Source organism: Cavia porcellus, unplaced genomic scaffold (genome assembly GCF_034190915.1).
Source record: "Cavia porcellus strain 051 isolate PalLab524CR breed Dunkin Hartley unplaced genomic scaffold, mCavPor4.1 scaffold_19, whole genome shotgun sequence".
Taxonomy (NCBI): Eukaryota; Metazoa; Chordata; class Mammalia; order Rodentia; family Caviidae; genus Cavia; species Cavia porcellus.
In genome coordinates, this window is record NW_026947502.1 from 59282886 (window position 1) to 59309355 (window position 26470).

At 45.2% G+C, this 26470-nt stretch overlaps 1 protein-coding gene across 11 annotated transcripts in view; it reads right to left on the reverse strand.

The window, feature by feature from the left end:
* Positions 1–17376, reverse strand: part of LOC106027132 (uncharacterized) — a 64104-nt gene extending 46728 nt beyond the window's left edge. For 7 of the 11 annotated variants that reach the window (XR_010041226.1, XR_010041229.1, XR_010041230.1 and 4 more), the window contains exon 1: positions 17077–17376. Coding sequence is in view for 4 of the 11 variants with exons in the window: in XM_063231113.1 (XP_063087183.1) it covers positions 13891–14605 (715 nt within the window). In the remaining 7 variants the exon portion in view is untranslated. The other 4 variants (XM_063231113.1, XM_063231112.1, XM_063231111.1 and 1 more) reach the window with 1 other exon arrangement.
* Positions 17377–26470: the final 9094 nt, after the last annotated feature.

Here is a 26470-nt window from a genome sequence, read left to right on the forward strand (position 1 = left end):
TCTTCTTTCTGTCTTTTGTGCTTTATCATATCTGATACTTCCACACACAATATGAGGTCTACAATGCATTTTTGCCTTAAATAATCTACCTTTTTTGAAAAAAATAAGAAAAAGAATCATCTACATTTTGACATATTTGCCATTTCTAAAGTTCCTTACTGCTTTTTGTATCATTTCTTTTTAGCCTGAAAAACTCTTTATTCATTTTACGCCAAATTTTCTAGTGATTAATTTGCAGTGACTGTTGTTCAGAAGTCATTTATTTCATTTCATGTTTGACAGATATTTTAGATAAACATAGGATTTCTAGAGTGACTTTATTCTGTTTAAAATATAGTTCATTATAAATATATCACTTTAAATACATAGTTGTATTATTCTTGGGCTTGCATTCTTTCTGAAAGGGTTTTGTTCCATAGTTTCTTTAAATTTAGGGTTTTGTAATTATTAATGGTCACTATGGAAAGGAATCTGGTAATATCTAACAAAGCTACAAATAAGTTCATGCTTTGATTCAGTAGACTAACTTCTAGGGATTTACCGTGACGATTCATGTTCATACTCTATACGTTAATCTATTTCTTTTCTGTACTTCACGTAGTGTTTTATCTGTTCCTAAATCTGGACATTCCTTACTGTCCTGCTTCAAGCTTCCTAATCTTCTCTGTTAACATATCACTTTTGTTGTTAAACTCACACATTAAGTTATTAATTTCCATTATTGCATTTTGAGCTCTAGATTCTCTGCTTGACTGTTCCCCTTTGAAGCATTTCTCTGTTAAAATTCTTCACCTTGCTATCCTTCTCTTGAAAAAAATTACTCACAGTTAATTGGATGACTGTGTTAACCTTCAAGTCTGAATGTGTACATGTTTCTATTATGTACCTTTTCTGCGGGGCTTTGATTTTTGGGTTCTGTTATTGGAAGGTCTGCTAATCTTTTACTAAAGACAAGGTGTTTGCTTACAAAATTGTGCCAAACCTCATGATGTTATTTCTCCCAAGGAGATTCATTTTTCTTTTTTTTTTTTTTTTTTTTTTTTTGGTCTTTTTTGTTTTTATCGGTACCAGGGATCAAACTCACGGCTGCCTGCTTGCAAGGCAGGCGCTTATGCCGCTGAGCTAAACCCCCAGCCCCTCATTTTTCTTTTTTAAAGCCACTAATGTAGGAATAATTCAGCTTCATCTGATCAGAGACTGAAAAACTTGAGAGTGAGTTTTTCTTGTAAGGCCACCTCTATTTCTGGTTGCCCTTTACTAGAATATGAACTTTCCATGATCTCACTGAACATGAGGTCTGTCCAGCAGGGTTTTTTCTTCTTGGCAGACCCTGAATTCCTCCAGGAGTTTGGTATTGCCAAATTTTTGCTTATATTCTTAGACTTTTAACTGTCACCTTTTGTGGACTTTCAGCCTGTTTCCTAAAAAAACTGTAAATGTCTTAGGGCTGGGGGTTTAGCTCAGCGGCATAAGCGCCTGCCTTGAAAGCAGGCAGTCGTGAGTTCGATCCCTGGTACCGATAAAAAGGAAAAAGACAAAAAAAGAAAAACTGTAAACGTCTTTAGGGAGAAAGTAATACAAAATATTGAATTCTCATTTCCACATTTCCCCCTGGTATAGTGTGTTGGCCTCTTAAATCCTTTTACCTCGATTACTCTCCAATCTCTTAAAAAGAGCTTTTGTTTTTTTAGTTTAGTTGGTTGTTCAGTTTTCAATCTAGCCTCTATGAAGCTATTCTTGGTGGGTAATTGGCATTTTAAAAGTAATCATCTAATAGAGAGAAGCTGATGTGTTCCTACCCCCCTCCTTTTTTGTATGTATACTGGGGCTCAAACTCATGACCTTGAGCTTGCCAGGCATGTGCTTTTGCCACTGAGCTGTATCTCCAGCTCTTCTCTCCTTTTTGACTGGTAGGCTGCTACTCACAATTTTAGGCTTAACATACCAGAAAATCTGCCTTTAATATCTCTCAGGTCCATCCTGCTCCCTAGACCCCCCACATCACTTCTACAGTCCTATAATACCCTTACGAAGCTCCCACATAACACATAAATTGGTGTTTATAATCATCTTAACTCTTTCTTTTCCCATTAAACCACGAGAAATTTTTTTTAAAAACCATGAGAAAATTAAGCCAAGGATTATGAATTATGACTTATTTGTTGCAACATCCTCCATGCTAGAACAATACTTAGGCTCAAAAAACATGCATTAGTACAAACCAAATTCACTCTCAATAAATGCTCAGATAAATACAAAATATCAGCCAAATTACAAAAAAAAAAAAAAATGGGTTCTTTCCTGACCCTAGAAGTTACCAACCTGAGTTTCAGACCCACCTTCTTTTACCTATTCTCCCACTGACCCTAAGACCGCGGCCACTCAGACGCTAATGGTGTGCCCTGTTATCCTGTGCCACCACCTTAAATGGGTGACAGTGACTTTCCCAGACAAGTCACTTCTTTCATCTTCTGGGGTTTTATGTGAAAAGCAAGGATGTTAACGTGTGTCTTTCTAGGCTGAGTCAGTTATAAATTTAAATTAAATACCTGGACTTTGAAATTGGACTATCTAGCTGCAGACCCTGGCTAACCACCTCCCCAGTCGTGTGACTTTAGTCCAGTTACTTTACTTTCTTGTGTCAGCCAAGAATAACACCCAAAAAGTGTAGAGCAGTTCCTAATAGCAAAGTAAATATTAGCCATCAATATTCTATGAGGACCAAATGAAATACAACAAAAGCAACCCATGGAGTCCCATGTGGGCACCATGATGGTTTAACATGGTCATGATTAAGTCATTTCCCCTAAAGAAGAGCAGCTGCACCCTGAGGCTTCTGTGGATGTCACCCAGTGACCCAAACTTTTTACTGTTGGCTTCTTTAACTCGCTTTTTTATAAAAGGTACTTTCACCTGGATCATTTGCTCTGAATGAGTCACATATGAGAACTGAGGTTTCCCTGCAGGTCCTAAAACCTGCAACCAGAAATCCAGAATATCTCATCCTTTCCCAGCTGGAGCGACAGCAGGCATGGGACAGATACAACCAAAGAGACTTGAGAAGGAGGCAAAGATGTCCAGATGGCAGTGACATTCCAGGTTCTATACCTTGGGTCTCCATGCTCAGGACCAACGTGAGCTCTGAGGGTGTCGCAGAGACGGGTATTGTGAGGCCAGGATGTTGGCCAGGCCATAGGGAACTTTGAGGAGGAGTTTAGAGGGGTTTATGGGATCCAAAGAATAAAAAGGCAAGAGAAATGGGGCAGAGTAGCCAGGTAGGACTTGTAGCATACACGAGCTGACCTCTCCCAGAGAGAGGATCCTAGTCAAGACAATACAAAATCATGCTCCATGGAGGGTCCAGGAGAAAAGTAAAGGATGGTGAGGCCCAACAATCACCTAGCATGGAAGAGAGAAGGGAGACATAGAAGACCCATCCTACAACCAAGAGTTGGGTGGAACTGGACAGTGACAAGTCCAGAGCTACAACAGAGTGATCAGCAGAGAACATTGAAAGGACTTGCTAACACTTTGGCAAGCATAGGAATACTCTCAAGTGCTTGTCAAACTGCAGATTGCCAGCCCTCCACCCCACAGTCAATCTGGACAGGCTCTGGAATTCCACATTGTTAACTACCTCCCAGATTATTTCAACAGGTGGTTCCTGGACCACACTTTATGAAACCTTTACTGTCCTAAAGGTCAATAATGTAAATTTTATAGGAGTATTTTGTGGGGCACAGGGGGTGCCCTGGGCTCCTAAGGATTGACAATCACCAGTAAGAAGTCAAAGAAGGCAAAGAAACAAACAACCCTGTGTATGCTGAACAGCTATTTGTCTATTGGGTGCATTTGCATAAATTAAAAAATGTGCCCCATTGGAAAGATTAAATTGATAAAATACCAATCAGGCTGGATGAAGACTAACCATGTCTAGGGGACCAGAGCACAGTGTGAGTTTTGGTCTCCACTGTCTCCTTGACTGGGCGACCTTGTGGCACCTGAGACAGGACCGCCATTCAGTGTCCTTTTAGCCATAGATGGCCATACACACAGGAGAACTGGAGGCCCGAGAGGGCAGTGATATAGTTGGAGGGGAACAGAGACAAGAGCTCATCCTGTGGAGCCTGTCAGACTGAACTCAGATTTGTCTCTTTTATTCACAGATCATATGACCAGGAACAAATTTCCTAGCTCCCTACCAAGGCTCAGCAGCTTGATCTGTAAAACAGAACAATATTATTGCCTGCCAGTGAGACATGATCAAAGCCAAGTCTGCCATTCAGCACTGCAGTAAACATCAGTAGCTTCCAGTGACCACAAGGAGGGACACTGTAGGTCTTTCCCCCCACGACCTCACTCCCAGGGAACGTTATAATAAAAGCAAGACATGCTCCCATATGTAAACATAATTAGTGGATAGGCACAAAATACAGCTGTTCCTCCTAGGTTGGAGATGTCCCTGATGTCTACCATTTGGCAGTCCACAAAGTGCCTTAAGAAAATTCTCTCCAGGTCACATGAGGCCTGGCCCAGACATACCAAAGGCCACCGAAGGACAGCAAGAAGCCTAGTAGCTTAAGAGCTGCCTACTTATACACAGCTGTGTAGAAGAGAATCCAAGCCCTTGTCATTCCTATAACCTTTTCATTTTTCTTTAACGATTTTGGTGTTAGTAATTACTTCAGTGACACGTGTCTTAGTTTATTTGGGTCGGTACTACGAGAGTCCTCCTTATGCTAGTCACTGGGCTGGGCGACTTACAAGTTGCAAAAATTTACTGCTCACGGTTCTAGAGCTGCAACTCCAAGACGGAAAACCAGCTGCACGGTATAGTGAGGACCCACTTCCGGGACCTACAGACAGCCATCTGCTTGCTGTGTCTTTACATAGAACTCTCTGTCTGTCTGTTTGTCTGTCTGTCTCTCTCTCTCTCTCTATTTCCTTTCAGCACTGAGGAGTTAACCTAGGACCTTCGCACTGAACAACATCTTCAACCTTTATTATATTTTAATTGTTATTTTACTACTAAGTCATTAAGTTGTCCAGACTAGACTCGAACTTTCAATCCTCCTATCTCAGTTTTCCAGAGTGTTGGGATTACAGGGATGTGTCACCACGCAGAGTTTCTTGCACAAGTGCACTAACCCCCTTCGTTATTTCATCGTCTAACTCCTCATTACCCTTGCTACCTAAATTCTTTCCAAAGGCCTCACTTACTAATGCCCTCAGATTGGGAGTAATAATTTCATGTATGAATTTTGGAGAGACATGACATGCCTCATGATGTGTCTGCTTTGGCCCAACACTTCTTTTGAAAAAGGTTTGCTGTGGAAGACATTGTGACTCCAGGACAAAGAACCTCAACACTCTGCTGGGAAGCTTTGCTTAGAAGGAAGGAATGACGGTGGGTGACAGCTGCCTCTTCCAGAAAGGAAAGCTACAAAGCCTATGAGGTTCAGTGCTTGATGAAAGCATGAGGTACTTTGGGATGAGGAGGACTTTATTTTTGAAAAGCAAAAAGCAATTCAATTGTATTCCCATAGTTAAAAGCCAAATTCTAGTGCGTTATCTGTACAGCATTTTTCAAACTCAAGATTCTCCATGCCTGAACTGCTGTGCCTTTTTCACTATGTAGAGAAGTAGGAACTTGGTCAGCTGCTGACTGCAAGTGGAACAGCCCTATTCCTGAAGAGGAAGTGAGGAAAGCCTTCCGGAATGTACGACGAAGGCTTGTCCAGGCGCTATGGTGCAATCATCACTGGGGATGATCACCAGTGTTGGGAGGGGAGCAGATGTGCCGATACTCAGGGAAAAAAAAAGATTATGCAACAAGCATTTCTATAGGCTGTGCTTTTGTTTTGGTTTGTTTTTTGCTGCAGATCAGTCTAAGTGGATTTTGTTTGAGCTGATACTGAAATGCAACCAGCAGCTATTTGGGCCCAGGAGAATCTGGAACTTCCCAAAAAGACAGGAAGTCAGAAATTTGGATTTGACCATAGAAACATTAATGAGCTAAATTCTCCCCTCTCTTACTTTGCAGCCTTTTTGGTGATCAGATCGAAAGAGATGGTTATAGAGATGAAGTCATGGTTGTCACTGCTGGCCATCTGGAACCTCCAAATGCCTTTCGGCTGTGCGTTCTCTGTGCCTGTGCCCCAGTTCTGTGAACATTGCTGCTAACTGATCTTGCCTTCACCCTTGTTCAGAGCTTTGCCCTCTGCTGCGGGGAGCGAAGAGACCATTCCTTTGACTCCAGCTGCAGTAAATCTGAGATGATTTAAACAGATGCTCCTCAGCTCACAGAGCAGTTACATCCCCATCATAAAATATCCTAAGTCCCAAATGCATTCAATACACCAAATACCACTGAGCATCATAGCTTAACCCAGCCTACGATAAGTGTGCCCAGCATACTGATGTTAGCCTACAGTTGGGTGATATCATCCTACACGAAGAATAGAAAGTTTTGAATATTTTGAGTAATGGATTGAATACTATCCCCAACAAGAAAAAGAACAATAGTATGTGCACACTTTTGTAGCATCTTAAAGTAAAAAATGGTTAAGTTAAACCATCATAAATTGGGGGCCATCTATATTCAGAGTTCCTGGGGGAGCAAGGTGAGCTGTGTCCCTGGCTGAAATCACATCCTCGCCTACCGTCTTCCCCTCCCCTGCCTTCTTCCTTCACTTCCTAGAGCATCTCTCCCAGTAGCATTTCCTTAAGGAATCGCTTTGCTCCAAGCCTTGGCTCAAGGGCAGTTTCTGGGAAACACAGGCTTAAGATGATTCTTCCTACCTTCAAGACATGGAAAGGAAAACAAGGAAAACATGACCACTGTGGGTTCACCCCGGTGGGCCTAGAGCATACACCCCACCAAGAGACCTGGCTTAACTTCAGGCACGTCATTTCAAGCTGGGCATTTAAAATGCTCCCCATTTTTCAGGTACTTGCGTCCCAGGGCCAGAGCTAGAGAAGGAGCCTGCACTGATGCAAAAGGATTGCCATCGGAGGATTCTGGGGTCAAACCGAAGAACCCAAACCCTTGGAGTTCCATCCAACACTGATGCCCAGGGTTAGGGTTAGCAGATTTGGAGCAAAGACCTAAAGCCCACAGAATAGAAGCCTGGGCAACTCTTGTCCTAAGCTCAAACTGAGAAGGATATTCAGGGACAGTGCAGGCCTGGAAAACCAGTGTCTTGGTTATTAACTGACACCCAAAATGAAGGAAAGAAAGTTTATTTAGCTTACAGCTGTTGGAGGTTTCAGTCCATACTCAGCTGGCTCCAAGGCAGGGTGGTGTGACTGAGGGGCAACTGTTTACGATGGCCACAAGTAAAAAGAGTGAAAGGGCAAGGGGGGAAAAGCACACCTCCTTCCCTCCCTTACACTGTATGCTGGCTACCCATCCCTGGGCGGGTGCAGCCCTCACACCACAAATCCCAGCGCTAGACAATGAGCAATCACAAATGCTAGACTCAGCAGCCTCCATGGCTGCGTGAGGCTTTGGGGAACACCCAACACAAACCATAACATCCAGTCTTTGAACTCCAAGTCTATGCTTCTTTTTCACAGGGCCATCTGCCTGCTCTCCTGTGTGGCTTTGTGTTGTGCAAATTCTTTTTTGCTTGTTGTCTACTGACAAATGAAACTCAAGTTTCTGAGGACAGACCCAGACATCTCTACAGTGGGTCACCCCTGCAGCTCTCAAGACAGAGGTTCTGGTGGCTAAGTAACTGTCTAAGCAATGCTTTTTCTGCCTGTGTGTTCTTGTACAGGGATACAGGGCTTCACTTTATGATCACACAGGTGCTGATGACACATTCTACTCAGCGGACAGTTCATGCCAGAGTATACACCACTTAGATAGCGTGTTTCACCTTGTAGAGAACCCCTGGGAAAAGGCAATTTCTCTTACAAAAAGTCTGGAACTTCCTCCGCTTAAACAGACCCACTAGATTCTCTCACGTTCTGGAGAATAACATTGCAGCTCAGGATCTCCAATGCTTTGAGGCAAAGAAGATACACTGCTACACTGGTATGTAGCAGCTGTTTTAGAAAACGCAGTTGAATGTCCTGCTATATTCAATTATACTATGTCTGATGATATAGACAATTTTATTGAAGATAACAAGAGACAACACAGTAACCACAGTAACCATTGTAGAACTCCTTGTACAGTGGTTTTATATGTCTTTTTCATTTCATGTGTTTATAGGATATGTTTTGTTACGTCTTGCTTTGTTTTGTTTCTCCCTCTAATATAGAAAGGATAGAAATACATGTTAGGACCCATGCATGCATAGAACCTATTACAATTTACGAGAACTTATAACACATGATGAAATGAACAACTACTTTGAAGAAAAAGAGACACTACAGTACCCAGTGCTGATGTCATAGCATCATGATGTGAAATCCAGCAATAGTATTATTCTTTGTTCAGAGTGATATTAGCCTGCTATGGTTTGCTTAATCTCATCATAAATGAAGATATGGATAACTTCATGTATGTTTAAGTGTATAGGATTGATAACCATATTTCTAAGTTTTTGTTGGATCATTGAACAGAACCGTTTGCAGTCTCACTGTTTCAATCCCGATTTTGTATGTTTCACTTTTGTATCTTGAACTATTTGTAAGAGGACAGTATGTAATCATCAACTAGTGATTTTTTATGTATTATTTCTACCTGTTTTCTGTTTTTGTTTAGTCTTTCTTTAAATAAAATTAAAGAAAAAAAGAAACCTTGGTTGATTGATGAGCACATCCACAGGCTGAATGGCACAGCATGGCACAGGGAGGAAAAAGAGCAGGCTTTGGGTTCCTTATAATGAGCCCGCCCTGGGCCGAGCAGAGGCTCCCTGTAGCTGCGTGGCTGTAGGCAGGGTCCCAATCACACCCTCCCAACCCCAAAAACACCCAAGAACTGCTGCTGGGAAAGAAGATGCAAACAGTTGGGAGCCACAATCAAGAAACAAGCTTTTGTAGAGCAAATAGAACAGCACAGCATCATGGTTAGAACACAGGTTAAGAATCAGAAACATGCCTTTAAATGGGGACTCTGCAAAGAGGGCACGAGACACTGGAGTAATCTGCACCTTATCACTCGGCATGGCAACGGAGACAGTCAAGTACATACCTTACAATTGTCCAGGGTGTACATAATGGTACCTGTGTGCGCACAGCACAGGACCAGCATGAAATCAGTACATGCTGAATGCATAAAAACAGCCTGAATGAGGAAGAGCCAGGAGGCAAATTCACAAGATGTCCAGGTCCAACAAGTGGTGGACAGCTAACTCATTGCCCAGCCCAGTTGGCAACGGGTGAATGCCCAGTCATCACCTACTTTTCTCTGCATATACTGTGTGGGTACCAAGGGGGTAGAGAAGGGAAGCCACCCCGATGTGTGGTTACACAATGACACAACAAGGAAAGTTGCTTCCACGTCCTTGTGTAAGCTAACTATGGGAAATGTACTCTTTCTATCCTGACACTCACATTAACCTTCGACCCAAGGCAGCTGCTATGTCAGGAAAACCATCAGCAGAGCAGGATAATAAATAACTGTCAACAGTGGAAGCCAGAGAAGTCAATCTAACAACCCCAGAGAGCTAGTTGGTTTGATTGTTGGTGAATCTAGGGGGTTCAGGATGGGAGAGCACATCAGAAACCAACCCAGACAGCCACCAAGAGGATCTAGAAAAAATCAACCTGTCGTGGCTTATGTCTAGATGTCTTCCCAAAACCTCATGCCGTCATAGATGGGGCTTCTTCAGAGGCGGCTGGCTCTAGAATGAGTGACATGGGATTGTTTCATGGTGTAATGCTAGGATCAAGGGCACTAGGATTAAAGGTGTGAGTGCTGCCTGCCCTAAATAGCCTGGGTAAAAATAAAAAGGCTGTGGTCATCCCTTGTTATCACTTGCTTGCTTTGCTACCTTCTGCCCGTCATGAACTGTTTCTCCTCTGTTCTGCCTGTCTGCTGTGCCTCTCTGCCTTGGAGCCCGCTGACTACGGACTGAAACCTCTACAAACTGTGAGTCAAATAAACCTTTCGGAACTCCATTAACTTGTAGGCACTGAGTATTTTGTCTCACCAATGAGAAGAGTAACTAAGGCACAACCCAAACAAAACACATAAATGGCAGAAACATCCTCATTTGGAAGAGGGATTAGACTAAATTTTAAATAGCTCTACGAAGTAGATGTTACAAGGAGATGAACTCGGACCCACAAAATAAGACACGTTAGCAATTAAAATACAGATCGTGGTAAAGGTCTCATCAAGCAGTAGGTACTCCTGGCTACACAAGCTGGATGTTGTTCGTGTAACCAACTTTTGCACACCCAAGAGGCTTAGGAGTACACATCATCATCCTGTACTACCGTACAGGATGGTACAGGATGTAGGGGGTAGGGACTCAGAGAAGCTAGACTGTGTGCTCAAGATTTAATTCGGAAATGACATTTGAGCTCAGATTTTTCTGCCTCCAAAGGCTAACTGAGCCGTACTAAGGCTGCTACAAACAGCTGTGTGTTTTGTGCTTTGCCCAAAGACATCTCAGCTGTTTCTATGAGAAGAAGCATGACTTATGTCTCTTGGTCTTCAAGATGCTTTCCTTCAGCTAAACCATGCATTGGAATTACCTACACCCTAGAAGAGTATCTTTCTCTTTCTGTTTTTTAAAATTTGCCTGTAAGCTAACTGTGGCCCTGGCTACACTGCTTCTTGGACCACCTCCTGAGATGAGAGCGGTTCAACCCCAGAAGGGTGTAGTGCAATGGACAGAGAGCCACCTTACTCTATCCTTACTGTACGCTTACTCATGTCATTCTGCTGCTCTCGGTCTTTAATTTAATGGCTCCCTGTCTTTTTGAGGTCTGCATGATGTGACCCTTACGTACCTCCCTCCATTTTTCTACAATAGTCCCTTTTATCATACAGGCCTTTTCGGGTTTTGCTCCAGAGACTTTGTATTCACGGTGTCCTCTGAGTTCTGTTTCTTCCAAACCCCTTGCTAGATGCTCTCTTACTGATCCTTCAGGTCTGGGGTCTAAACACATTTCTTCAGTGATGCCTTTGCTGACCCACTGGTCCAGGCTGAGAACTCCATATATGGGTCAGATCCAGGTAGGATGGCAGAAACACAGTGCGAGTTTAACACGGAAGGATCTTTGTACAGGTGCTTGATTGAGCAAAAAGAGACACGAAGGTAACAGAGGTTTGATAACTACAGGACAAAGTGGTCAATCCCGGGACCAGGAAAAACAGGGCAGAGGTGAAGTTTCCAGACCCTAGAAGCTTAGAGCTCCTGCAAGTACATCTGAAGAAGCAGCGGGCAGGGCTGCACCTGGAGATGGGAGCCACCTGCTGCTCTGGGGAGTGGGCAGTCACCTAATCAGGAAGCCCCTTCAGCTGCGGTGAAGCTAGCAAGAACAAGCGGAAGCAGGAAGGGAGCCCCTTCTCCCCATTTCTGCCCTCTAGTCTCTTTCTGGTGCCTCCTCTTAGCAGACACTAAATGAAACCTGAAGAGGCCTGGCCCCACACCAGAGAGCTCTGTATAGGACAGATGTGGAGCTGAGAGGCAGCAGGTGAATTACCAGACTCTTCTAGCCACGCTCACAGCACCACACACAATGCTAATCACAAGTACAATCACAATCACAAGTCTGCACGTTTGCCATTGTTCCGTATTTGTCTCTTTCACCAGAATGAAAGCTAGCTTGACTTGCTTTCTCTGCTGCAGTCTCTACTTACAAACATCTGTAACAGGGGAAGAGCTCGGGAACTCTTTTTAAAAAACAAAGAATACAAATGGTGATGCAGAATTTCAAAACAAAATAATAGGAGATTAACAATGGTTAATATATTGCATATTGTTATCTTGAAAGTAGTTGCTCATATTACAAGACACAGGCATGAAACAATGATCAAAGCACAAACCACCCTTTTTGATGAACTAACGGAGAGTAGTATAATTATCTATTGTGTGTGTGTATAATCTTTTCCCTTCTTCTTTTGTACATTTTGGATCTTACTTACTCTTTCAGTTTTTTTACACTAGGGAGACAGACAATATGATGTTTACACAAGAGAGTCTGATTTATTTCACTTATAAATATGGTCTCAAGTTACACCCATTTACCTACAAAATTTATGCCTTTTTTTAAAAAAATCCATTTTATTCAAACATAAAAAGAAAAGAAGGAGGAGGAAGAGAAGAAGAAGAAGACGAAGAAGACTGCAAAATTTTAAAGTACATCAATCAGAGGGTAACAATGGTACATACACTGAACATTGTCATCCCTAAATCAGTCACCTAGAGCACAAGACATCTGCCTTCAATTGTCTGAAAAATACCAGTACAAATTTTTCTCTTCAGTAAACTCGGAGTAATCAGTAGTATAACTATCTTAACTATTTTTATGTACATATACATGCACATGTTTTTCTTTTAGTTTGTCACACTAATGAGACAATACAATGTTTACATGTGTGTCTTATTTCACTAATGAGTATGTTCTCAAGGTACATCCATTTACCTATAAAAGTGTTCACTTTATCATTCTTTATGACTGAGTATTACTCCATTGTATAAAAATACCACCATTGGGGCTGGGGATTTAGCTCAGCGGCATAAGCGCCTGCCTTGCAAGCATGTGGTCATGAGTCTGATCCCTGGTACCGATAAAAACGAAAAAGACAAAAAAAAAAAAATATATCACTATTCCTCAGTCAGTGGGCATTTAGATTGTTTCTAAAATCTGAGCTGCTATAAACAGTGCACATACATCACTGAGTATGATGTTTTTAATTCTTTTAGGGAGATACACAGAAGGAGAATAGCTGGATCTAGTGGGACCTCCATTCCTAGTTTTTTGAGGAATCTCCACACTGATCTCCACAGTGGTTGTACCAGTCTACACTCCCACCAACAGAGGAGCAATTAGACAAGAGAGAGATAAAAGGAATAAGGATAGGAAAGGAAGAAGTTAAATTATCATTATTTGTAGATGACATGATACTCTACATAGAAGACCCCCAAAACTCCTACCAAGACCACCAAAAGACTACCAGAGTTAATAAGCAAATTCAGCAGCCTAGCTGGATACAAAGCCAACACTCAAAATCAATTGCATTCCTGTACACAAACAACAAACTCACTGAGAGAGAAATCAGGGAAACAACACCTCTCACAGCAGCATAAAAAAAAGAAATACTTAGGAATCAATCTAACAAAGGATGTGAAAGATGTATATACTGAGAATTACAGTACTCTGAAAAGGGAGATTGAAGAGGATCTCAGAAAACGAAAAGACATCCCTTGCTCATGGATGGGAAGGACTGACACTGTGAAACTGGTCCTTCTCCCAAAGCTGTTCTACAGATTCAATGCGTCCCCATCCAATACTTCAGTAACTTGGAACGGAAATGGGCTCATGAAGGGAGGTGTCTGAAGTCAGGTTTTCCAGAAGAACCTAATACAGGGATATCTATGCAAGGAGTTTATCGGAGGAGGGGACTTTCAGAAGAGAAGAAGCAAGGGACACAGAGTCAGGAGGCAGGAAGGAGGGGAGGCGGTGCCCTCAGAGTCTGCAGCCACGGGGGCTGCGACGCCAGGAGGGCGGCTGTGTGACCTCCCTGGGAAGCTGGCTCCTGAGAGCAGAGAAGATTCTCCAGAGAAGAAGACAGCCTCGAGTACTGGCTGCCATGCTCACAGCACCAGGCCCAGGAGCAGACAGGGCTCCCGGAGAGCTGTGGAGACTCCGGGGTGTCCTCCTGTTGGGAGAGGCCTGCCATCTTAGGGTCCTCTAAGACACTGATCCCAGAGTGAGTGGATTTCTCTCCACTTCTCTCATCTTGTGGGGGTTTTATCAGACCTGGCAGAAGCTGAAAAGTCAGTCGTCCACATCTCTGGCCAGTCCGGGCCTTGGCACCTTCTCCCAAGCCTGAAGCACCTGCTGGTGTGGCCTCAAAACCCCGCGGGACCAAACAGCAGATTCCACCCTCCAGGCTCCCTCTTCTCTGGAAGAAAGACAGACTCCTCACTCTTTCCCTCTCTGTTTTGCAGGTGCCCAACTCAGTGGTGGCCTGGCAGCCTCCACCAAAGAATGTCACCCTGGCCTGAGGCCCGGCCTTAGACAAAAGCCCTTTTGGAGCTAAGCCTACATCTCTGGCTACAGGACCCTGCCCGCCTCCCCACCACCAGCTAGGGAGGGCAGCTAAATTCATCCCCCCTGAATTGATGGTTTCCATAGAGCAAAGCCATCTCCCCACTCTGGAAGCAAAATGAGCTTGAGCCCTTGCCCACTGTCCTTGGCTTCCAGACAAATAGCTGCCTGTCCTCACACAGAGGAGGGAAGGAAGATGAGACACACCAGCGTCCTGGAACCAGGGCAGGGAGGCCACAGGCGCACAGCACGTGTGAGCAAAGGGCTGGGGGAGGGGCCCAGCGCCAGGAACAAAGGACAAAGGCTGAGCCGCAGCAAACTTCACACCCAGCCCTGCCTCTGCCCCCACAGGCTTGACACCAGACTCACTTGAGTCTGAATGCCTGGCTGTGCTGTCTGTATGTAGCAGGGCGCCCCTGTGCATGCATTTTTAAACCTCAGTTTCCCCTGCTTTCACAGGAGAAGAATAATTGCTGGGTAATTACCTGTTTTGAGAATTAAATAATATATGAGGTCCTAGTGCAACACCTAGGACTTTCTCAGCAAACCAACCTCATTCCTCCCTGTTTAGTGCATGCCCTGAATCTTAGCCTTTTAAGTCCATTTGTAAATCTCAGGATTTAATGGATTTGGGAAACTCTTCCATTTTGTCTCACTAGGGAATGTCATTAAGCCTCTGTGGATGGGACTTCCCAGCTGATGGGTAAGATCCTTTCAAGAGGGCGTCTGTGGAACACAGTGCCTCATCCAAGAGGCCGACAGTGACACAGCTCTTTGTTCTGTGTCTTTTGGCTGACTTTCAGTTCATGAGGAAGTGTCTGTGCTGAAGCCAGTTTGAACGGACTGTGCAAGTAAAATTTCAGGGGCAAACACGCCAGGTGTCTCAGAGAGCAGAGCCCATCGTCTGCTCCAGGGAGCCCTCACTCATGGCTGCAATGAAGAGCGGCTGATTTCACGGTTGGCATTTTATTCCATCTTCACGATTATACCTGTGCAGGTACCACAGTTCTCCCAACACTGCAATTTTCCAATTTAACAAACTAGAGGAATAGTAGGAGCATAGTGACATCCCTGCTCCCATGTGTTCAGCACTCGCTAGCCCGGCATCGGATCCTATCTGAGGAGCGTTGCTTGCATGGATAGTGAGCATCTATTGTGCACCAGCTCTGCAGTTCTAAGCCCTGATGGGGCAAAGAAGAGTAAGACCCCAGGAGCTGAGAGCTGGAAATCAGGGTGCAGAATACTCCGTAACACACACACCCATAAGAGGCCAGGCCCTCCGCTGTGCTCCAAGTCTCCCTTCAACAGGCTTCTTTCTATCCCCAGATGCCCTACGCCCAACACCAACTTCCTTATCCACCTTCCAGCAACCTCAGGTTGTTGACTCAAGGACCGATTTCCCATTCCCGCCATTGAGCATTCTCTCCCCACAATACTTCTTCTTGGGCTTTCATAGCATCCAGCGCTCTAAGCTTTGCCTTCACAGGATGTCAAGCTGCTTCGCAGTCTCCTCTGCTACAACCCTCACCTTGGTGCTCTCTCTACCCTCAGTCAAGCTAGCCCAGGGCCTTTACACTTACTCCTTCCTCTGCTTGGTATAATCTCTCCCATATCTTTGCAGCACTGGATTTTTATCATTCTTTGGAATCTCAATTCAGATATTACCTCCCCAGCAGACTTCCCCTGACCAGTGTTTGCCTCACTTCCTCTGCTGCATTGGTGACCACCTGTGATCATATCATTTGTCTCTGTCATCTCTCCTGTGTGTGTGCTAGGAGATTCCCACACCAGGGCCTGGTGCCAGCGGTGCCTGTGTTTGTGGAGAGCACAACACAGCGTTACACAGAGTTAGAAACTGTTTAGCTTCAGTGAAGAAAAAGAACTGGTTTCTAAGAGGAGACAATGACACGGCAGTTAATCCAGACTGGGTGATGGAGGGGTCTCCCGAGGAGGGTGACGGGGAGACCTGGAGAATGGGCTCCAGCATCTCTGAAGGAACTGGGAGATCACTTCAGGCAGAACAAACAGAACCCGCCAGGATGAGCGCAGGAGAGGAGGAAGTGAGAGAGTCTAGGAAAGGCTCCCGGAGCTTCAGGACTTCCCTTCAGTGTATAAATGCCTGTTAATGTAATGAAGCCATTTCTAGCTGCTTACTCCTATACACAATGCTTCGTTGAATGCCTTGTTTTAAAAGACAGCCATGTCCACTAGAACTGTCACATGAAAAGACAATGCCACGTATCGTTGGCGATGCTATAAAGCAACTCAAACGCTTGTGCCCTGGTAGTGAAAATATAAATTGGCACAAGACTGTGAAAAGCTCACACCAGCGTGTATATTACCCTGTGGGCCGCAATTCTACCCTGGGTGTACTCAGCAGAGGTGTGGATATCTGTCTATCAAAAGACGTGTGCAAAGATATTAACAGCGACACGGCTGGCAGTAGCCAAAAAGGTAAAGTTGAGAAAACAATAAATCTGTATAACTAGAATGGAACGAGCAAGGCTTCTTCCTTCTTGGTAAATAAATATTTTTTAAAGACACTCCCGAAATCCGTTCTACAGCCCACACACATTTCTGCTTTCTCATGCAACTGTCCTGGCCCTGGGCCGCTCCTGCGGTCAGCCCAGTCTTTCCCGTAAGGAGTGCACGCTCCCTGCAGCCCCGAGCCCAGGTGGGGAGGCGTGGGGCCGGCTCTGACAGTGCGGGACGCGGGCTGTTTCCCATAGGCTTCTTCAGCATGGCTGCGCTGTTCCAGCGAGTGTCAGACTTCCTGTCTCTGCTGGCCCTCAGGCCCTGAGAGCGACCTCGTGACCCTCCACTTTCCTGGAGAACGTCCTGTCTGTTCCTTGACACTGCAGCTCCCCGCCTTCCCGCTCGCCCTTTGGGGCCCACCTTAGGTTCTGGAGTATTGTGCTGATGAGTTTTCTCTCTCTGCATCTCCAGGCTGCTCTCCATTCCTCCCAGTCCTGGCCTGGGTCCCTCGAAGCTCCCGAGAAGGACACATATCAGTGGCTGCCCCTCTGCTAGGCGTGGCCGATGAGGCGCTGTCAGAACCAGAAGTAGCAGGAAAGGGAGCCGGGTGTTTTTCCCTTTACCTCCTCCCCGATGGGGAGCAAATCTCAGGACAGCAACAGCTACACCCCGCAGTCTGGCTAGAAGCGCCTCTGCAGTGGCTTTTTCTACTGAGCTAGACCCGCAGGCTTCCTGGAAGGCACAGTTAGGTCACATGACTGCCCCAGCTCTAGGGTGCATCACCACCATAGTGCTTTCCTGCCTCACACAGTTGGAAGTGGCCCTTTAATTCTCCAGTTATGCAATGTGTGTAACGCTCAGATCTTCTGCCCTGCTCCGCAACAGACACATAAATGAGATGGTGCATCCTCATAATATATAGCATGCTCTTGCGTGGGTACATGCACACATACGTGTAATAAATATAGCATTCCTGTACTCCGAGTCTGGTTCCTTCTTATTTATCTCCCTGTCATCTGTTGTGTGTGCTCTGGTTGCAGCCTCTGGCACCTCCTCACTGGGAACCCCTTCGTTCATCTCTCCAGCCCAAGTAAGAAACTACCTTCAATTTAGCACTGGCGCTATCCAGTAGTCCCTTATAAATAGCTCCTCAATTAAACTTATTCCAAGTTCTTCTTACCTCAGACGCAGAATTGTGCAAGACAAGCCAAAAACAGTGCCAAAAGGTTATTTGAAAAGTGAAGGGTGACGGGGTGAGGGAAGAGCTGGCTCTGCAGAGTGAAGCTGAGCCAAACAAAAGCAGAAAGGAGAAAAAGAGCAAAAATAAAAGACACCCTGGCCTGGAAGCCACCACAGAGAGCCCACAGTGAGCTCTTCCTGGCGTCTGTGCTCTTGTGTGCTGGCCGCTTCTCATGGGACCTTGCAACAAGTTCTCCACACAGGGGCCGGGAGGTACGTGGCTGGTCCTGGGATCTCATCATTAACAGGCCTCACTTATTTCCCGGTCGCTTTGCCATGCCCTGCGTCTTATCTCACTACCACACACAATGCCACAGGAAATTACAGTTCTAAGCTTTCTGACCCACTGGTTTTAGCTCTTTTCTAGGTCTCAATTCTGTATTTACGTCAAACACGGCAATCTCATGAATATTCCATGTTGCACATACAGATCTCAAGTCTATGTTTCTCAGTTAAACAAAGTAACCTTTAAATTCGTAAAAGGGACTTTTATAATATTTTTCCTGACTTTGTTTTACAACAATCATAGATTGTATAACAATATAAATAGCAGGAATCACATGGGTGACTATTTATTGAGCACTGTACATATCCTGAGGTCTTTTCTAGCCTGGATTCAGCAAATTCAACAGGATGTAGAGTCAGGTTGGACCCATTTACAAGGACTGATTATTAATTTTTTTTTTTTTTGTCTATTTTGAGACAGGGTCTCGCTATGCAGTTCAGGCTGGCCTTGAGCTCACTTTGTAGGCCAAGCTGGTCTTGAACTCTCAACGATCCTCCCACCTCAGCCTCCCAAGTGCTGAGATTACAGGCGTGAGCCACCACACCCGGCTCAATAATTAAATTTTTAAGAATTTTGTGAGCACATTACTAAACACAGCAGCTGCTAAAATCTCCACTATATAAACTCACTATTAAGTATATTACATAAAAATGTAATAAAAGCATATCAGTTCCTAATTACTACCCCAAATTGTTCTCTAGGCTCAGGTGGTTTATGTGTGTATCTGTGCAGTGGAAATACTAGATATTGCTGCACATCTCTTCCTAGTCTACAATCCATGCCATCTCATTTATACCTTGTGATCAATCTAGTAGTAGTATGCATAGAATAGACTCTCAAACTGTGACCAACCAGCCTCACAAACAACTAGCATTTTTAGGGTTAATTTACCACCATGGTCTTGATCTATGATCTGAATGCTGGCTGCTTTTGTGTTTGTAAACAAAGACTCCCTATGCCAGAAAAGCATGTGCTTACATGTACATTAGCATCAATCTGAGCCCAGATACATCTGGATCACGGTTTCAGTCAATGGTTTTTATAATCACTACCAATTACTGTTAACAAAATGGCCCCCCAAAAAGCTAGATAAGAAGCTAAGGAAGGTGAAGAAAGTGATCACAATCAAAAAGAAGAAAGAAATTGTAGAGAAATATAACAGTGGTGTGTGTGTGACCAATCTCGCTGACATGTACAGAATGTCAAAATCCACCATCTCAACAATCTTATGGAACACAGATTTGTATAAGGAAGCTAGTGTTGCTGAAGGTGTTGCTCAAATGAGTAAGTCATGGTCAACGGTGTTAGGTGGGGCAGAAAGGTTATTACTAGCATGGCTAAGTGAAAGACAGATGGCAGGTTACAGTCACCTGAGTATAATTGGTGGCAATGCAGTGGCTACAGATGCAGAACTCATAAAGAATAATCCATCAGTGAGTTCCCAGAGCATTCAGAAAACATGAAATTCACAAAGAATAGGCTGTGGTCTTGAGGGGATCTAACACAAAAACCTGGGTAACAAGAGCACATTTTCTTGAGTAGATCAGGGAGGCTTTCTTCTTACTGTTAAGAGGTATCAAGAGGACAAAGGTTTACCACTCAAGGCTCTCCTCATCATGGACAATGCTCCTGCTCTCACATGAGATTCAGAAGAAGAATTGGCTGAAGAATTCCCATGGCTCTCAGTTCAGTTCCTCTCTCCCAAAACAACTCCCCTACTGCAGCTTATGGACCAGCAGGTTATAGCTGACTTTAAGAAGCCACACATCTAGGAACTGTTCCTGAAGTGCCTCCAGACGGTCTCGGACACACATTTAACCTTTACAGGGTTCCAGAAGGAACATTACAACATCCTCTCCTGAGTGACCTTAACTGAGAAATCTTGGGCCAGCGTCTCTCTAAGGACACTGAGATGTGCCTGGAAGAAAGAGCGGCCTAAAATGATACAGAAGAGGGACCTTGAAGGCTGTGTGGAGGACCCTGTGGTTGGTGACACTGTCACTATAGCAGGGTCCGCAGACAGTGGTGATGCTGAGGAACTGGTCTAGGATCACTCAGTGGAATTATCTACAGAGGAGCTTCAACAGCTCTGGCTGAGCGGCAGAGAATGGCGGCTGGAGAGATTTCTGAGGAGGAGGCAGATATCAACAATCAGTGTAGCAAAGTTCTTCTGAAATAAAAGAAATCCTGAAAAAACAGACCGAACTACAAACACTTGTAGAGAAGACCCACCCAGCAGCAAAAAGCTGATCGCTGCATTCACTTGCTTAAGACAATGTGAAGTCATATTACAGAGTGGTATAGAAGAAAAGGTAGAAGCAGACAACCTCAGAGCAATTTTTAGTTCTGAAAATGTTGAGACCTAGGGAGCAGGAGCAGGTCCTAATGGACTGCAGACTCTCCCAGGGAGGGAAAGGACCTCAGAGACCAGATTCCGGATGTTCTCATGGAAGGGATCCTCCTTCCAAACAATAACCACCTTCCATCTCACCTCCCTTCCTGCAAGCAGAGGCCATTCTGAATGGCAGGTACAGTATGAAACTGTTGTTTATGGTAAACTAGGAACATTTCATAACTTCTGGTGAATACACTAGGAAAATTATTGGTGCTTTTGGTAAACTAGGTATATACTTTTTTGGTACCAGGAATTGAACTCAAGACCTTGCCAGTAAGGAAATCATGCACATTATACAACTGTTTTTTAAATATAAAGAAAACATTCATTAAGAGATGCTTTGGAACAGACTACAGATATTTCCATTATTTCTTACAGGAAAAACAGCCTGGACTCACAACCAGCTTGAGTTACAATCAGCCCTCACAAATGAACTGAATTCGTAAGTCAAAGGTCCCCTGCACCATGGGAATCTGCAAATGGTTCCCAGAGCTGAGAGTTAAACACCAACCCCTTCATTCTTACAACCAGCCCTGAGAGGAGGATGTGAAGCTTACAGGAGGTATAAAGTAAGTCTCCAAGTTGCCAAGTCTAGTGAGAGAGAAGACCAAGGCTGTAACCATAACGATACCAGCTATGAACACTGCTATGGTCTGAAGATGGTTTGTGGCCCCCAAGCATTCACTGGGCTCAGAGGCTCCTAGGTGGAACTGTGGAAGGAGGCAGAAACTTTGGAAGGAGGGGCCCAGTATGGGACCACAGGTCACAGAGGTGTAATCCCTTCTCACGCAACCCCTTCGGCAGCTCTCAGGGGAACTGCCTGAGAGAAAGGAGAAACCTGGCCCTCTTTTCTGTTCTAGGTCAAGTTGTGATTCCTGCTCCTTTACAAGTTCCCGCCATGATGTGTCACCCACCACTATACTCACCAGACCATATTCGCCGGGCTCCTCACAGTTAGGCTTAGAACCTCTAAAACTGTGTGCTAAACAAACCTTTTCTCTTTATAAAGCTAGATTCCTTGGGTACTTAATTATAGTAATAAAAAGCTGACTCATATACCTCTTCAACATGTATTACAGAACAATCAAGGCATAGATACAGAAACCAAATGGCAGGACTTGGTGTCCAACAGCTTAATGCAAACAAGGAAGCTAGGCACAGAAGGCTGGTTAGCTGAGATTATATAGTTAATAGAGAGAAAGAGAATGGGTTCAAGCTAAAACTTCTCACCCTAGTTCCACCATTTACACACCACCTTCAGATCCAAACACTGAAAATGGGCAGGACCTAGGCAGCCACTGTGCCAACACTGTGACTCTGTTCCACCCTCTATCTTTAAATCATATGGGTTTTTTTCTTTTTCTTTTCTTTTTTTCTTTTTTTGGAGACAAGTTCTCGTCAGGCTGACTTTGGACTCACCATGGATCCAGGGCTGGTCTCAAGTAAATGGATGCAACTTGAGACCATACTCAGAAATGAAATAAATCAGACTCACACGTGTAAATATCTTTTTAAAAATTTTATTTAAAGGAGAAAAAAAAACAGTATAAGGGTACAAGTAATACAGAATTTCAAAAAAACAGTAAGAAATCTCTAGTTAATAGATTACATATTGTCATCTTAGAAATAGTTGTTCAAGTTACAGGATTAAAGTATATAGAGGGGACATTCAGACAGTGAGACTGAAAACAGTTGTGTTCAATGACCCAACAAAAACTCAGTAATATGGTCATCTATCTTAACACACTTACACACACTTGCAGTTGTATCCTTTAGAGCACTTTTTTTTTCCTTTTGTACATCAACCTTTACACATTTTGGGTTTTATTCCTCCCATATTACTTATTACTTACGTGTATATCTTACTTGAATCTTATTTACTCTTTCAGTATAAAAACTGAAAGAGTAAGATCCAAACTGTACCAATATTGTGCAAGTAAAAGGGAAAGAAACTGCTCAAAAGGAAAGAACAACTGAAATGAGAGAGAGGAGAAAAGAAAGAAGGGAAAAGATTATATATATATACATGTATATATATGTGGTAGATAATCATAGCACTAATCTGTTCTTCAGAAAGAAGTTTGTACTTTCATTGATTGTTTAATCATTTTTTCATGCTTGTATCTTATAATCCGAACAACTACTTTGAAATCATAATATGCAATATACTAACCATTGTTGATCTATTGTTTTGGAAATTCTGTACTACTGCTTTTATCCTTTGCTCATTTTATGATTTAAAACAAAATGGCCTCTGGCTGCCCCGTCCCTGCTCCTCTGTCTCCCCAGGATGGCTCTGCCTTCCTCCCTTGGTGGGTGTCCTGTATGCATTTCTACCTCACGCTTCCCAGCTCCACACTTCCTTACCTTGCGAACGGATTCAGCAGCCGGTATTGGCTGTTCAGAAAACGACCACTTTCCAGAGGACGGGATCAGACTGGCCCAGCACAGCTCACACGGAGATCCTGGTTCAGTCAAGTCTGGCAGGGCTGCAGGGCGCCACCCATCCCGTGGGGAATGGGACTGTGCTGGGAGGGTGTAACCTGTGGGTGCCCCGACTGTGCCTACAGCCTTCTCCTCGGGTCCCAGCCAGTGGAACCCTGGGGTGCTCACTCAAGCAAGGGGAATCCCAATGAGAACACCAGTCGCTCCTCTTTCTCAGGAGGTTCTGATGTGTGCTGACTTCTTTAGCACAACTACCCTAGGAAAGCACATGCTAGCAGCAGCATCATTTAACAAACAACGGCACTGAGACACGGAGAGGGAAAGACACTTGCTCAAGACGAAGCCACCCCTCACTACCATGGAGAATGGATTCAGAACACCCCAGATGCCCAAATCCCTTAAACAGTGGTGTGGTGCTGGCACTAACCTACCCAGGCATGTGCTGTGTAAACAGCTGCTATACCATCTTGCTTAGGGAAAAATGGCAAGAAAAAATCTTCTCAAATTCAGTATCAATACAGATACTTTTTTCCCCAATATTTTTTATCGCAGTTGGTTGAATGCAGTGATGCCGAATCCTGGGGAGTGGGGACCTGCGGAGTGAGCAGGAGCATGGCCCTGAGTCCACCCAGGCTGTCCAGCTTGGGTGTGGGCTCTCAGCTGCTTCTGCTCCACCTTACTGCCTAGGTGGGCCAGATCATCCAGATCCAGGAGCTGTCGTGAGGACCAAAATGCATTGAGGAGCCCAAGAAGCTCTATGGAAATGTAAATGTGTTTCCTGTTTCTGTATCCTGCTGGAATCAAGCAACTCTTAGTGCAGAAGCGAAGGAGGGGTGCATTCCCATGGGCCTGCCCTCCCAGGTCTGCTCCAACATTCCCACCAGGAAAGCCACCTGGCCTTAGGTCTCAGGTGACTCCAGAATTCTGTAACCACAGAAATTAGCTTTCATTAGATCAGCAGTCCAGCAAGGTTTCTCTAGGGAGGGTTTCTCCAGGGCTGGAAAGTCAGGCCAGAACGAGCAGGCCAAGCTCTAAGAGGGGCCTGGCTGGAGGCAGTGGGGACCACTGAAACAGAAGTGACACCCAGTGCCAGCAGAGTCTTTACAGACCCTGAGCTATCAGCACTGCCTTGAGGTGGAAGGAGCAAAGGCCCGAGCCACAGCCAGGCTGTTTCAGCCTCTTTTATACATCGTAGGTTTCCTTTGTCGACTTCCTCAAAGTACGAGTGTGTGGAGGATTCCCTGCCTGAGATAGCTGCCAGCGTACCCCCAGAGATGCCAAAAGGACACAGGGCCAGGGACGCTCACCTGCATTCCCTGAGCGCCCTTTCTTCCACTGCTGTCCCTGCTGGGTGAGGTCGTTCCTTACGGTAGGAATCTTTGTTACTCCATATCCCTTCCCAGAATAAATCCCAGATCCCTCCTCTGCTGGTCAGGCTTCTTGTCTTCTCCCTGCCCACCAAGCAACACTGGTACCTGGAACTACATTGCCCCCGGTGCTCCTTGCGTGACCCCCTAAGAAGGGCTCCAAAGTGACTTTTCAGGGGTACCCATGGGACTTTCATTTACCCACCATGCAATTCTTCAACCCTCCTTGTTGTACGTGCAGCCCTGCCGCCCTTCCTTCCCGGCCGGCAAGGATCACTACAGTGACAGTCACATGTCCGGAGTCTCTGGCGCCCATTGAGCCCTGGACGGTTCCTTCTGACATCCCAGCAGGAGGTGACATGATCTACATACTGCAGCAATGGCTCAGAGCCACCCGGCATCAAGTGCACCAGCCCCCATGCCACCACCCACGCCTGCCACCTCAACCTCTACCCCTCGTATTGGGTGGGCTTTGCTTCTCCTTAAAAGCAAACTGAGGCCTCTGCGGGAAACCATTCCCGCTTCCTGCCGCCCCCTCTGAAGACACCAAGGTCCACATTTGCTCTCATTTCTATCCCATGTGCCAGCTCCTCGGTGAGCCCAACTTGTCAAAGCCACCTAGGAGGCAGGCACCGGTGAGCAAAAAGAGTTGGCAACGTCACAAACAAGGGCAGAAGTAGCCTCAAATCCAGGGCCCAGGACTTTAGCGTCCCACAGCTGTCCAAACTTGTGGCTTGTCTGGCTCACACTGCGCAAAGAGGAGTTTTCCTGCGTCACACATAAAGTATATAATAAGTAATAAAAGTTCCTTTATTTTTATATTTTTATTATAACATTAAAAAGAAAAGAGAGTACGTGGCCCATGGGCCACTAGGTGGCCGTGCCTGTGTGCTGCTACGTGTAGGGAACATGAAATATCCTTGATTCTTTCTTTTCCTGTTTTAGTCCAGAAAATTTCAAAGTGTGGCCCTGGAGCACCAGCCCCAGTGGCCCCTGGGAACGGTGGTCTCTGGGTACGGGGCCAGCGATCCGCTATGGCAAGGCCTCAGGTGGCTCTGGTGCAGGCTGGAGAGTGAGGCTTGCTGTAGCCCAGGGAATGATTTTGTAAATAGAATTTTATGGAGACTTTTGTGGCCATGGAGACTGTCTACAGCTGCAGCATCAGCATTGCATAGATGCGGCAGAGACCCTCTGGCTCACAGAGCCAAGAGCTTTGCCATCTGGTCCTTTCCAGCACGAGGCTGCCGTCTGCCACTGGAGCCTTTGGGGTTTACTGGGGCAGTAGTTCCCCACCCCCCCACAACGCCCCCACCCGCCCCGCCCCTCTTTCTCTGCCTCTGAAGTCCTCACCCTCTCTCTCACTCTAACCAACAGGAGGACAGGACTCTGTGTGGCCTTGCCGCTGCTCCCCCCCTGCTCGGGCTGCTGCCCCCACAGCTCTTAGGGTGCAGATGGGTCGGGCCCCACCTTTTCTTAAATTCCTAACCCAGAGCAAGCAATAAGTGCTCCGCTCTCCAGTGCTCTCCAGGATGCGGCACCTCTCTCCTCCCTGGCCCGCACAGCTCCTTTGGGCTTTGGGTACCGAGCTCAAAGCTCAGACTGGTTTTGGGCTCACTGCAGACCTCTGCACCACCCCTCTTAATTTCCCCTGTGCAAACTCTGCTCCTATGGGATTGAGGCCAGCAGTTGCCCGGAAGCTCCCTTCCCAGAGCTCCTCACCTGCCCTCCCAGGTTTCCTCTTGTGGTGCCTTTGTCTTCACCCTTGGGCATTTATGTCCCCTGGCCCTCAGATCATCAAAAGAGCTCACGAACTGATCAGAGATCACTGGTCACATCCCTGTCCTTGCATGCTGCCACCCTTACACACCCGCCAGGTCCTGTGATTGTTGCCTCTTTTGGAGGATAAAGATCATGTTTTATGCACTTTGAATCCTCCTCGGCAAATGTCAGTGTGCCTGGGATACAGTGGGTAGCCAATAAGCATTATTAAGGAATCTCTCTGGAATAATTCTTTCTCTTAAAATTATACATACATTTCTCAGGTGAGTTTTATTTATTCGTTTATTTATTTTTGAGTCAGGG